This window comes from Pelodiscus sinensis, chromosome 1 (genome assembly GCF_049634645.1).
Source record: "Pelodiscus sinensis isolate JC-2024 chromosome 1, ASM4963464v1, whole genome shotgun sequence".
In the NCBI taxonomy this organism is placed as follows: Eukaryota; Metazoa; Chordata; order Testudines; family Trionychidae; genus Pelodiscus; species Pelodiscus sinensis.
Genome location: NC_134711.1, coordinates 235137024 through 235150484, shown reverse-complemented (window position 1 = coordinate 235150484; position 13461 = coordinate 235137024). Strand labels below are relative to the sequence as shown.

General features: G+C 46.3%; 1 protein-coding gene across 5 annotated transcripts in view; it reads right to left on the bottom strand.

Annotated features, from left to right (window-relative positions):
- The window catches only part of GCC2 (GRIP and coiled-coil domain containing 2), a 55639-nt gene extending 47164 nt beyond the window's left edge, over positions 1–8475 (bottom strand). The window contains exons 1-3 of one of the 5 annotated variants that reach the window (XM_075917908.1): positions 8346–8475; positions 1108–1170; positions 244–328 (exon numbers count right to left, since the gene is read on the bottom strand). In XM_075917908.1, coding sequence (XP_075774023.1) covers positions 244–328; positions 1108–1170; positions 8346–8351 — 154 coding nt within the window. In that variant the 5' untranslated portion in view covers positions 8352–8475. Of the gene's footprint in view, positions 1–243; positions 329–1107; positions 1171–3227; positions 4211–7100; positions 7538–7983; positions 8323–8345 lie in introns of those variants that run through there. The other 4 variants (XM_006114555.4, XM_006114553.4, XM_075917911.1 and 1 more) reach the window with 4 other exon arrangements.
- Positions 8476–13461: the final 4986 nt, after the last annotated feature.

The window sequence follows — 13461 nt, the reverse complement described above, 5'->3', positions numbered from 1 at the left end:
TGGTTAGTAAGATTTATTGGGAGATCATTGCAATGTCTCCTCCACTTTGGACTTTCTACTCTAATCTTCTCAAAAAGGCAGGAAAAATGGAACAAAATGAGTTCCTGGAAAATGTAAGTTTTTCACCGGGGAATCAAATGCAGTGGTCAAATACAGTAGCATAGAAAATTACTTTGTCGATACTGATCTCATTTATTAAAAAAAATCTTGGACAGCCAAATAAATCCCCTTTATCTATGGTACCTGTGCATCTTGACTTCACTTTCTGTATAAGCACCATTTGCTTCTTTGCAAATTTGATGAGATCTTCTTTGGGCAGCGTATCCAGCTGTAAAATGTGACAGTTTACAAAACATGCTTTCCCAATGCCTTTAAAATTGAAAACAAGAAATTTTAATTGTCTGACTTTCAAGATGTTAAAATTCAGGGTATGAAACATATTTAACCATATGTCTGTAAACACAATGTACATGTACAGTACATCTACTAATTCTATATTAATTCTTACAAGTTTGAGCCCTATGGAGTAATGAGGCAATATCAATGTGAAAGTAAGATTCAGTTGTGAAGGGTTAGCATACAGAGATGGGTTAAGACTCAAACTAAGGACGTATTTGAGAACAATTTAAATTGCTGAATGCTTTTAACCTGGCATGCTGACTTGACACAATGGTACAAGTGGCCCGTAAATTTAAATGAAGAAATTTATACCCTGAAAAGTCCATTGTTTGAATTGGATCCTGCCAAATGTTTTCTAAAGTGTTAGTACATTTGCTTCCAATAGTAACTGCCAGAATTAACACATTCTTTCTTCAGCATTCTCCAAAGTTAAACTTAGAGCCCTATTAAATTGTGTTTAATAATTTAATAAACAGAGGAGTCAGTGTTTCCCTTCTAAAAATTAATTTCTCTTAAATATTCCCTCAGTAGCAGCTAGTGCAGCAGATTATAAATCTGTCCCAATGACTTATATTTGTAAATAAAGTTTCACAGGTGTAGCCATGTTAGTCTGCAACTGTAAAGATGCTTAGTCCTGTGGCACAAATATATAGGATCATGAGCTTTTGTGAGTAAAACCCATTTAACAGATTTATAAAGAAAGTTTACCTTCGATTTACCAGTTCCTGGTGTGGCATAGGAAGCCACCATATCCTGTCCAGCATCTTGAACCTAAAAAACAAAGCATAGCATGTCAGAACTCATTTCTTTTCATTCCTAACCAGTTAAGAACCAGTTAAGAGCCAGAGGTACCTTCACAATAACTAACTCCTCCAGTAGAAGGTAGAACTCTAGAAAATTAAAATTAATAAAAAATACAACAAAAAAATGGAAGAAATGAGCTCAGGCATCTATCACATCAAGATCTGGATAGATCATTCACTGCATGATGTAAGCCAATATAGTCTTAAAAATTAATAATAATCCAAAAAACTTGTGTTTAGAGGGTGGACAAAATCTTTTTTATTTGCAACTGGTCTGGAAAGTATAGCTTGATAACTTACTAACAAAAGACCAGTCTTAAAAATGTAGACAAATGAAAATACTAGAAGAGGGATATCATTTAAATGAACAGTGATTTTATGGTAGGATCTTCCAAGTTACGCTCAAAGATGATCATCTTGGACTGGATTTGAAAGGTGACAATGTTTACATATACTTGGGAATAGAAATGCAGGGCTAGGAGGAACCTCAAAAATTAAAGTCCAGCCCCTGCACGAAGTAGACCAAGACCTCCCATAAAAGGTATTTGTTCAGCTTGTTTTTTATCTAACCTAAATCCCCCATGCTACAGATAAAGTCCATTAGTTCTTGTCCTATTGTCAGCAGACATAGAATAATTGGCCATTGTTCTCTTTATAACAGCTCTTAAGACTAATAGTATGTCTTGAAATATGTTCTCTTCCCATTGTTTCAGCCTCTCTTCACAAGTCAGATTTTCTAAATTTTTAGTAATATGTGTTGCTCTCTTCAGGACTCTCCCTAATTTGTCTATATCTTTTCTAAAGTGTGCTGCTCAGAAATGGATACAGTACTTCAGCTGAGACCTCCACTAGTGGGTGTAGAGCAGGACAATTACCTTCCATATCTTGCATGAATCCCTTTGGTTAATGTACACCAGAATAACAACAACCTTTTTTCAAACTGCATCACATTGTTTACTCATGTTCAGTTTGTGGTCTACTGTACAGATCCTTTTCAACAGTACCAGCTAACCAGTTATTCCCCATTCTGTAGCTGTGTCTTTGATCTTTCCTTCCTAAGTGAATTCATTTGCATTTGTCTTCTTTGAGTTTTCTCTTGTTCATTTCACACCAATTCTCCAATTTGTTAAGGTCATTTGAATTCTAAACTTGTCTTCCAAAGTGCTTGCAATTTCTCCCACTTTGATATTATTAATAAATTTAAGAATTCTCACCACTCCATTTCCTAAGTCATTAATTAAAATATTTTAACAGTACTAGATCCAGGACTGACCCCACTAGATGTGACCTTTCAATGTTTGCTGTCAAACTGGAAACTACTCTTAATTCTGCAAAAATCCTGCCAGGAGGAGCTGCCAGCACAGACTGGGGGCTCTCAGGAGCAATGTTACTATGCTCCTCTCCATAGGCCACAATGATTCTTGGGAGTAAAGCCCTGCAGATCAGCAGACACTGATGTCTATCCACACATATCCGTCTCCATGAGTTGACATTTGTATCCATGCAGGGCTTGCTACATATTTTATTTCTTAAAACAACACAATGATACTGGTTTCAATTATTTTGTTAATTTTATTGAAACGATAGTATGGAGAATGGGATTGGGGAGCATTGGAGGAAATCCCCAACCCTCTCTAATAGCAATGTAAATAGTATTGATCCTTTACTTCTAGTTACTAGTCAAATATAAATATCCATACACTCAGTGTTACATCATAGGCAACCGACGAGCAAGTGAGGGCTAGGGACTCAAATTCGCAATTTATCTTTACTTTTGACCATCTTTAGAAAGATCAATAGCAAAAAATTCATTGCCATTTTTATAGGAATTTTTTTAGTGCAAAATTTTAGTTTTAATCACTAACTTATTATAAGCATTTATTAGGCCATATTGTGCTTTAATAATTTATATATCTGGTTTATACTCCTAGGGGAATTCATTAAAAACAATAGGAACAATTCACTAAGCTGGCAGGCTGCTATATTCTGCTCTGCCTGAGGGGACAAAGCATGCCTCACACTTACCTCCTCGGAAACACCCCAAAGCGCTGACCCTCTATGCCAGTGGACCCCAATGCGGTGCCCGTGGGCGCCATGGTGCCTGCCTGGACATTTACGTGCACTCGTCGAGTGACCAGGGCTGGCCCGAGCCATTCTTGCGCCTTGGGTCCCAGGCGCTCGGTGCATGCGCGGCCATGTCCCCACCCCCGGGCGCCCGGCGCATGCGTGGCCCCACCCCCGGGCGCCCGGCGCATGTGTGGCCCCATCCCTGGGTGCCCGGCAGCCCCAAAAGGTTGGGGACCACTGCTATGCCAACCATGCTGCAAGCACAGAGTCTCTCTCTCTCTCACACACATGCATGACCACCCAGCCCCCACAGCTCATCAGTGATTTTACATCTTTATGAGCTGTTCTGGGTGCCCAAACTGACTTGCCAGCCCTGCTGGGGAGGGACTTGTGACCAGCCTCATGGCTTCCCTTTACTTCCCCATCGGAAGTTATTTTTCTGTAATGAAGCAAAGAAATCTGCAGGGGACATGAATTCTGCACATGTGCAATGATGTAGAATTCACCAACAAGTAACTGCACAAACAGTCTTTCACTTTATAGGAATTTAATGTAAATTACATTTATCTATAATCTATGCTATCATGTGCCGAAAGTGTCCGTCTGCTATGTACATTGGAGAAACGTCTCAGACACTTCGCCAAAGAATCAATGCCCGCAAAACAGACATTAGACAGGATCACAAAGAAAAAACAGTTGCTTGTCATTTCAACCACAAAGGACACTGTCTCAATGACCTGCTAACCTGCATCCTACTTCAGAAGACATTCAAATCTGCACTTGAAAGGGAATCCTCTGAACTGGCATTCATGCTAAAATTCGACACTCTCCGCAGGGGACTTAACAAAGACTCCAACTATCTTAGCCATTACAAAGATAGCTTCCCCAATTATCACCTCTAATACTATTAACTCACAGACATCTCCCCTTCCCCACCTCTAATATCATTAACTCACTGGCATTCACCTTCCTTCCCCCCCCCCCCCGCATCCCCCTTCTGTTCTGAAATGTGATTTGTCCTTTTCATATGTGTTCATTTTTTTAAATTGTATCCTTTGGTATATATGGTTGTGACTATTTTCTTCCACTATTTGATCTGAGGAAGTGGGTCTGGCCCACGAAAGCTCATCATCTAATAAACCATCTTGTTAGTCTTTAAAGTGCTACATAGTCCTGTATTTTGTTTCAGCTACTCCAGACTAACACGGCTACATTTCTATCATTTATCTAGCTTATGAGAATGTCATGTGGATTGTGTCAAAAGCTTACTAAAAAAATTATCAAGATATCACATTTATTGCTTGCTCCCCAGCCACTAGACTAGTAAGTATCAGAGAAGGAAAGTTGGTTGGTTTGGCATAATTTGCTCTTAACAAACCTATGGTGCCTATTCCTTATAATCCTATTATCCTCTAGGTTCTCACAAAAATTATTGTTTAATAATTTGTTTCAGTCTCTTTCTGGGTAGTGGTTAGGCTGGTTGGTCTACAATTCTCTCAGTCCTCTATTTAAAAGATACAAACAAGATTTGGCCTTCTCTAATCCTATACAAGTTATGTGCATGTTATAAGACTTCAGCTTCTTTCTAAATTGTCCATCAGTGATGGCTCCCAATTAGCAGTATTTCAGAGCTAATTCAGATTTCCCTTAAACAGAAGCCGATTTAATGACAAATTATCAAAACAGAGAGACTTGTACAATAAACATGAAAGTACAGTAAAACTCTGATGGTCCGGCATCTGACAGTCCGGCACTCCTGTTGGTCCGGCACCATCAGGAACCCGGAAGTGCTCCGGGCAGCCGGATCATTGGAGCTGCTCTGCCCCCAGCTTCCCTGATTCAGCCGCTGCTAAAACTGACCAGCGCTGAATCCGGGAAGCAGGGGGAAGAACAGGTGGAGTGCTGCCGGGTAGGTCCAATAGCGCTGCCCCTCGGTGCTGTGGGACCAACCCAGCAGCCTTCCAGCTGCTCTGCCCCAGGCGTCCTGATTCAGCCACTGCTGAAACTGACCAGGGCTGACTCCAGAAAGCCTGGGGCAGAGCAGCTCTGCCTCTGGCTTTCTGGAGTCAGCCGCTGATCACTATCAGCAGTGGCTGACTTGGGGACACCTGGGGCAGAGCAGCTGCAAGGCTGCTGGGTTGGTCCCACAGCACCGAGGAGCGGCGCTGCGGGACCAACCCTTCAGCACCACAGCTGCTCTGCCCCAGGCGTCCCCAAGAGCAGCTGGGGTGCTGACGGGTTGGTCTCGCTGCGCCAAGGGTCGGCGCTACTGGACCAACCCAGCAGCACCCCAGCTGCTCTGCTGCAGGCGCCCCTGATTCAGCCGCTGCTGAAACTGACCAGCAGTGGCTGAATCGGGGACTCCTGGGGCAGAGCCGGACTATCAGAAGGGAGGGCTATGAGCGGGTCTGGGGTAGCATCCTCCCCACCCCACCCCACCCCAGACCCCTCATAGCCCCCCCTTCTGATAGTCCGGCATATTTGATAATCCGGCACCCCCTGGGTCCTAAAGGTGCCGGATTATCGGAAGTTTACTATAAATGCATTTAATCTGATGTTTTTCACTGTAAAAAAACCTGGTGAAGTGGGCATACAATTTATATAGAACAGAAATCCTGCCTACAACCTAAGGCATCTAAATACATCTTACTGATCTAAATATTCTTTAACATGTTATTTTCCTATGTAGGCTTCTCCCTTGTTTTAATATTAATTGTGATTTGTACCTGGTCATCATTAAGCTTTTTACTGAAGACCAAAGTAAAATAGGAACTGAACAGATCAGCCTGTTTGATATCATGATATTCACTTTCCTTCTCCATTAAGAGGGCCTACACTTACATTAGGACCAAGAGAAAGAAAGTATTTTAAAAACCCCGTTTGTCTTTTACATCCCTTGCTAGGCCTCATTTTGTGCCTCTGCCTCTCATTTTCTCTGTATACAAGTGTTTTTCCCTCTTCCTTAGCAGTTTTTCAGTTTCTACTTTTTGTAGGATTACTTTCTGATTTTCATGTTATTGGAGAGCTCTAGACCTGAAGAAACACTGGCAGTTTAAACTCAAAGTTCAAGCAGAAGCATATGAAAAAAGGGATTGGGACTCTACACAGAGAGACCTTACAGAACTCTCAGCAGACAGGATGAGACACAGTATAAACTGTGTAGCCACAAAAGACTTTGCCACCATGCTATACATACTATTTCCACACTGTACAAACAGTATGTTTGATTCACCATTCTGTTTACACTATCAGACTAGATGCGTTTACTTTCACTTTATGAGTCTATTTTGCTCATTTGCAATTAAATAAGCTTCTAACAAGGCATACACAATGCAAACAAATTACACAGAAGTACCAAACTATTTTTTTGTGGAAAATACGCTAATCTTTTAAACTAATCATCCAAAACTATGCCACGTTCTGAGATGCGATCACAACTTTACAATTACATTTCAAGAAAGGCCACAGATTACACTGGATTTATCAATGTATTTGACATTACAAATACAATGATTTGAAACTTTCTTTGGAAGCCTTTTTGTTTCTCTCTGTAACTGCAAAAACGACACAAAATATATCTGCCCCAGTACTTATGAGAGATAAAAATTACTTGACACTTGCCATTACATTTATGTAGCCCCTGGGTTATTTTACTTGATCTGCAGAATGGAGGAAATCTAGTCATTGAGCAGACTTCTAAAATATCATCAAGGTCCCTTAGAGCTTGAATGCTCTTATTAGGCTTTATAAAGCATCTAAGTATCTACAGATCTAGTCACCCCCAGCTGTGTTCAGGATGGATTTTTACCTCCCACAGAGAAACCAACTAACCCAGGAGGTGCATAACAGTGTTTCCACTTTTCTCTGAAGCATGAATGCGGTTGGCACTGCTCCCAAAAGGAAGATACCAAACTGGAAAGGTTCATGGGGTCTAGTTTATTATGGCAATCACCACCCTGCTGTTACCCTAAAACAATCATAGACAGTGTGAAGTGAGAGGATGTGCAGACACCTCTCCTCCTGCCCCTCCAGAAATGCCTCCGCTGTGTAGTTTTCCAGTAGTTGGGTGGTACAAGTCATCCTCACTATGGGTACGTCTAGACTACCGCGTTTTGTCGACAGAAGTTTTGTCGACAGTATCTGTCGACAAAACTTCTGTCGACAAATAGCGTCCAGACACATTGAGTTCTGTCGACAAAGCAAGCTGCTTTGTTGACAGAACCCTGTAGTCTAGACGCAACCCTACAGGCAATAAAACCTTCTGTCGACAGAAGGTGTTATGCCTCGTAAAATGAGGTTTACCAGCATCGACAAAACTGCTGAGTTCTGTCGACGTTATGTCAACAGAACTCAGCGGTAGTGTAGACGCTGGTATAGTTTTGTCGACAAAAGTCCACTTTTGTCGACAAAACTCAGGAGTCTAGACACACCCTATAAGTCCAAGATACATTCCAAAAAAGTTGGACTTAGAGCTACACAACTTAAAGCGGGTTTTTTTCCCCCTGCAACCAGCTTCCATTTGTGGAAATTGGGGTGGTTGTTGTTTTGGGGCAACTTAATAGCAGGGAATGGGAGAAGTTAGAACACCTCAGTGCCTACAATCATGAACGACTCTAGGGCGGAACAGATGCGCACGGGGGCAACCTATAGCGGCCCCATCCCCAAGAGCTGCCGGGACTGGCGGGACTCCAGCCCGAAATGACTCTGGACTCACGTTGCTGAGACAGTTGAAAGGGGCCCCCTGACGTCACTTCGAGCGCTGCAGCGCCCCTGCCCCCGCTCGCAGCAGCGCGGGGTCCCCCCCCAGGGAAGGAGCGGGGGGGGGGGGAGGGGCTCACGAGCGCGCGCAGAGGAAGGGGGTGACCCGCCCTCTGCCCCGGGACTGGGGAGGCGGCCACGCCCACACGGGGGGAGACTTGGGGGAGCCGCGCGCCCAAGGTCACCCACCGCCCCCCCCCCGGCCGCAGCGGGGTGGGAGGGGGCGGGGTTAATCCCCCGCGCCGGGTCTCGCTCAGGGAGGGCAGCGGCCGCCGGCCCCGCGCCAGCGCATCAGCCCGCCGGCGCCTCCCCCGGTACCTCCATGGCGGGACTGCAGCCGGCAGGGTCCGGGGGGGATTTCAGCGCCGCCCCATCCTGCTTCCCACTTCCGCCTTCGTCAGCACCCGCGTCCGGTCAGAGGTCACCAATCCGGGCCCGCCGCCTCCCGAGTGTTTCTATGGTAACTAGTGAACGTGGGAGAGGGTTGGGTTCTAGCGCCTGAACCCAGGCCCCGCCCCCAACACCGTCCCCGCCTCCTCGCCCGTGGCCCCGCCCCTCCCAGGTCTGGGCGCGGCGGGGCCGCTACTCGCTGCAGCCTGAGTCCGAGTAGCCCCGCTGCAGTCGCGCGCCCAGGCCACCAGCTGCGAGCGCCGCCCGAGCCTTGTGCCTCTCTCCTGCGTTTCTTCCCGCACGCTGCGGTGCACACGCCTAGGAGGAGCCAAACTGGGTCAGGCTCTGTGAGAAGCCAGCGGGAGCGTCCCTGGCGGCCGGCAGACAGGACTGGTTGGGCACAGGAGGGTTTGGCTGGGCAGCACGGCGAGGGTTGATCATCTTCTCATGTATATTTTCTCAGTTTGTTTCCCGAACAGAAAGCTCAACTACTGGACTGTCCGGTTCAAAACCTGACACCTGGCAACCTTAAGCACAGCTTTTAGCAGCAAGGCCTTGTCGCTAAGTCAGCAGTGTGATTGCTGTTTGAGTACGTCCTCCCCTTGAAAGAGGATGCAGGAGAGCGCTCTGGGAGAAAGCACCATTTGTGCTTTCACTTGCTGCAGCAAAACTTTTTCTGGGGGGAGGTTAAGCTAGTGTTTTAAACTACTACATTTTGTTGACAGCGAAAAGTCAGAACAAAAATCGCCGGAGAACGTTCATGTTCTTCCACTCAGAACAAAAATCGCCCGAGCACGTTCACCTTGTTCCCTCTGTGGACAGATCACATCCATACTGGGAGTGCCATCGTGACAGTGTGAACAAGGCACTGTGGGAATGTTTGCCACAGTGCATTGTTGTGGGAAAGCAGAGTTGATCGCATCTTGGGTTTCCCTCCCAAGTTCTCCCACCACAGCCTTCTCAACTGGAGCAACATCATAAGTAGCTCCATGAGCTCTCTGTATTGAGGAATGTCAAAGCAGCACAGCTATCTGTTTCCCTCCCCCTGCAGCTGAAGTTTGCTGTGTTTCTAGTATAGGGCAGAAGAAGAGCAGTCCAATGACTTGCTCTTTGTTTGGTCCCCAAAGGGAGCAGCTCACTCAGCTTTCAGATACATGCCAGTGGGGAGAGCAGAGATCAAAACTCTGAGGCAAGTGATTAGGACAGGTGCTGTGGGATAGTGGTGGAAACCAAACAACTGATGACAAAACAGCAGTGTCTAAGCTGGCTCTTTGTTGACAATAAATACAGTAAACTTTTGATAATCCAGCACCTTTAGGACCCAGGGGGTGCTGGATAATCAGATATGCCGGACTATCGGAAGGGGGGGGCTATGAGGGGTCTGGGGTGGGGTGGGGTGGGGGGGGGATGATACTGATCAGCGGCTGACTCCAGGAAGCCCGAGGCAGAGCTGCTCTGCCCCGGGCTTCCTGAAGTCAGCCTCTGGTCAGTTTCAGCAGCAGCTGAATCGGGACACCTGGGACAGAGCAGCTGGGGCGCTGCCGGGTTGGTCCCCACAGCGCCGCACTTCGGCGCTGCGGGGACCAACCCAGCAGCCCCCCAGCTGCTCTGTCCCAGGTGTACCCAAGTCAGCTGCTGCTGAAACTGATCAGGGGCTGACTTCAGGAAGCCCGGGGCAGAGCAGCTCTGCCTCGGGCTTCCTGGAGTCAACCTCAGCAGCGGCTGAATCAGGGACAGCTGGGGTGCTGCTGTGTTGGTCCCGCAGCCCCAAGGGGCAGTGCTACGGGACCTACCTGGCAGCATCCCAGCTGCTTTGCTCCCCGCTTCCCCGATTCAGCTGCTGGTCAGTTTTAGCAGCGGCTGAATCGGGGAAGCTGGGGGCAGAGCAGCTCCAATGGTCCGGCTGCCCGGAGCACTTCCGGGTTCCTGATGGTGCCGGACCATCAGGAGTGCCGGACCATCAAATGCCGGACCATCAGAGTTTTACTTTAGAAGGAAAAAGAAAAACCTATCTTGTGGGAGTGGAAGTTTTTTTCTCTGAAACTGGGTGTTTTTCCTGACAAAAATCACATTGCTGTGTGTATGCTCTCTTTGTTTTGTTGCTAAAAGGCACTTTTTTGTTGACAAAATGTGGTAGTGTACACATACATACCCTTAGTGACCAGATTATGAGGCTGCCTTGGCCTTATACTTTTGCATTAATTAATTTAAATTATGGGGGGAGGAGTTTAGCCCGGATTCCCTATCTTTTAGATCAGGGATGGGCAAAATACGGCCTGAGGGGCAGATCCGCCCACGGAGCCAGGAGATCTGGCCCACGGACCACCCTGCGGGACTCTCAGGCACACAGCTGCTGCGGATTTAAAATGAAGTCCTGCACTTCTCTGCTCTGGAGGGAGGGGAAGGCTTCCTGTGATCTCCCTCTCCCTAGCCCAATCTTCAGCTCCTGGTGTCCAAAAAGAACCAACCAATAGAAACTGACCTCAGCCAATCTCTCAGCTCCTATTGGCTGGAAACAACCAGCCAATAGGAGCTAAGAGATTGGCATGGGGGCAGTGCAAGCCTTTTGCCCTTCCTGGAGCTGAGCGCCTCATGGTGGGAACAAGCCTGCAGTTTAAAGTGATCTGGAGCTCAGCCTGCCTTTGGGGTGCTGGCTGGGAGACACTTAGGTAAATGCCTCCTTGGCCAAGCCTGCCTCTGGCATCCCAGCCCCTCCTGCACCCCAACTCCCTCCTCCAGGTCACCATCCAAACCCTCTGCACCTCCTTGCTCCCTGTCACAACTCCCTATACCCCCTCTTATTGCCCTCCCCCAGGCCAGAATCCTGTATTGCACCCAGATGTAACCACCACCAGACAGATTTGAACCTGGGACCTCTGAAGTTTAGTATAGGACCCTCTACCCTTTGAGCTAAAAGATAGTTACTTCTTAGCCCATGCTATGGAGGTCTCTTGTTCTTATCTGTTGTTGTGGTCTAGGTAGCACTGCATGGGACAGTGAACCACACTAGGGCTATGTCTAGACTGCCCCCTCTTGTGCAAAAATATGCAAATGAGGCTAAGCATGGACTATCGCAGTGCCTCATTTGCATAATTAAAGATGTTCCATTTTTGCGCAAAAGGCTTTTGCGCAAGAGGGGTTTTTTGTGCAAAAAGGAGCCGTGTAGATGGCTCCTTTTTGCGCAAAAGCCTCTTACACAAAAACGGAGCCTCATTAATTATGCAAATGAGATGCTGTGATATTCCATGCTTTGCCTCATTTGCATATTTTTGTGCTCAAGAGGAAGCAGTGTAGACATAGCCCCCATGTGTGGGTTACACATACACCCTCCCAGACCCTACACCCCAATCCTCTGACCCAGGTCACAACACCCTCCTTCACCTAAACTCCTTCCCAGACCTCATACCATCTCTTGCATCCCAGTCCCATAACCCATGCGCCCTTCTGTACCTAGCCTCCATTCTGGATTAGTGGAAAACATAAACATAGAACAATTTCTCACAAAAGGAGTGGCAAGAAAAGTGAGACAATCCAATGATAAAGTTACCAGGGGTGGGAGCTGAACTCTTACTCTTTCTGTAGCAGTTAATTTTTCGATCAGCTAGTGCTTATCCTTTATATTCCGTGTTTTTTTTATATATATATATCAGCTACAGTGGATCTCCTAATTATGTCAATGACAGGTTTGTACAAAGACTGATGGTAGACTATGGCCTTTAGCACGTGTGTAAATTGGAGGGTCAGGGAACTGCAAGCCTTGGGAAGGCATGGAATTTGCTCCACCATGTGCAGCCCCATTGGAGCTGACTGGAACTGCCCCCCAAAATACAGAAGTCAAACTATGCCTATGCCTTTATGTAATAACCAAATGTTTAGTTTCAGATTTTCTGTTAAGGCTGTTTTGTTCTGCTCTGGAAATGAAAGTAGCCATAAAGGTTTGAAATAGTTGCTTGAGAAATTCCTTATTGTAGGGAAACATCATGGTGGCAGAGTCACAGAAATAACTCTTGAGGTACACATCAACCATATAAGGAACGTGACAAAGGAAAAATGTATATGACCATCAGTGTTCACTGTTACCTGAATGCTTGGGTAGCTACCCAGGAGAAATTCAAATGCTGTCCAGCTAATTAGCAGAGCACCCATAGCCACCCACAGCTGGCAGCATGTGTTTCTACTGGTGGTGCACATCTGTACATGCCTTTGTGTACATAATAATTATTCCACACACAGATGGAAAAAAAGAGAGGGAACACTGATGGCGAGGTCTCCCTTACACCTCAGTGATCCTCAGCTACCAGATGAGCTCAGTGGGAACAAGGGCAGCTGGAGTAAAACAGCACTATGGAGATTTGGGGCAACATAAGTATAACATTAGACTGTCTCAAATTATCATATTTGGCCCCTAGCTCCACCGGAGGGCTTGTCTGACCTTAAAACTGCAGTGGCTATTGCAATTCAGTAAGATGCTACATACAGCAATGGGAGGGTTTCTCCTGTTATATATAATCCAGCTGCCCAAAAGTGGCCTCTAGGTCCACATTGACCTAACATTGACTACACTGGGGTTTTGGTTGGTTTAACTAAGGCTACGTCTAGACTACATGCCTCTGGCGACAGAGGCATGTAGATGAGGCTACCAGGCATAGGAAAATGAAGCAGCGATTTAAATAATCGCCACTTCATTTAAATTTACATGGCTGCCGCACTGAGCCGATCAGCTGTTTGTCGGCTCAGCGCGGTAGTCTGGATGCGCGGGTGTCGACATCAAAGGCATTTGTCAACCACCCAAGTAAACCTCATCCCAGGAGGCATACCTGGGTGGTCGACAAATGCCTTTGATGTCGACACCCGCGCGTCCAGACTACCACGCTGAGCCGACAAACAGCTGATCGGCTCAGCGCGGCAGCCATGTAAATTTAAATGAAGTGGCGATTATTTAAATCGCCGCTTAATTTTCCTATGCCTGGTAGCCTCATCTACATGCCTCTGTCGCCAGAGGCATGTAGTCTAGACATAGCCTAAGTTTATTAAGGTGTGAATT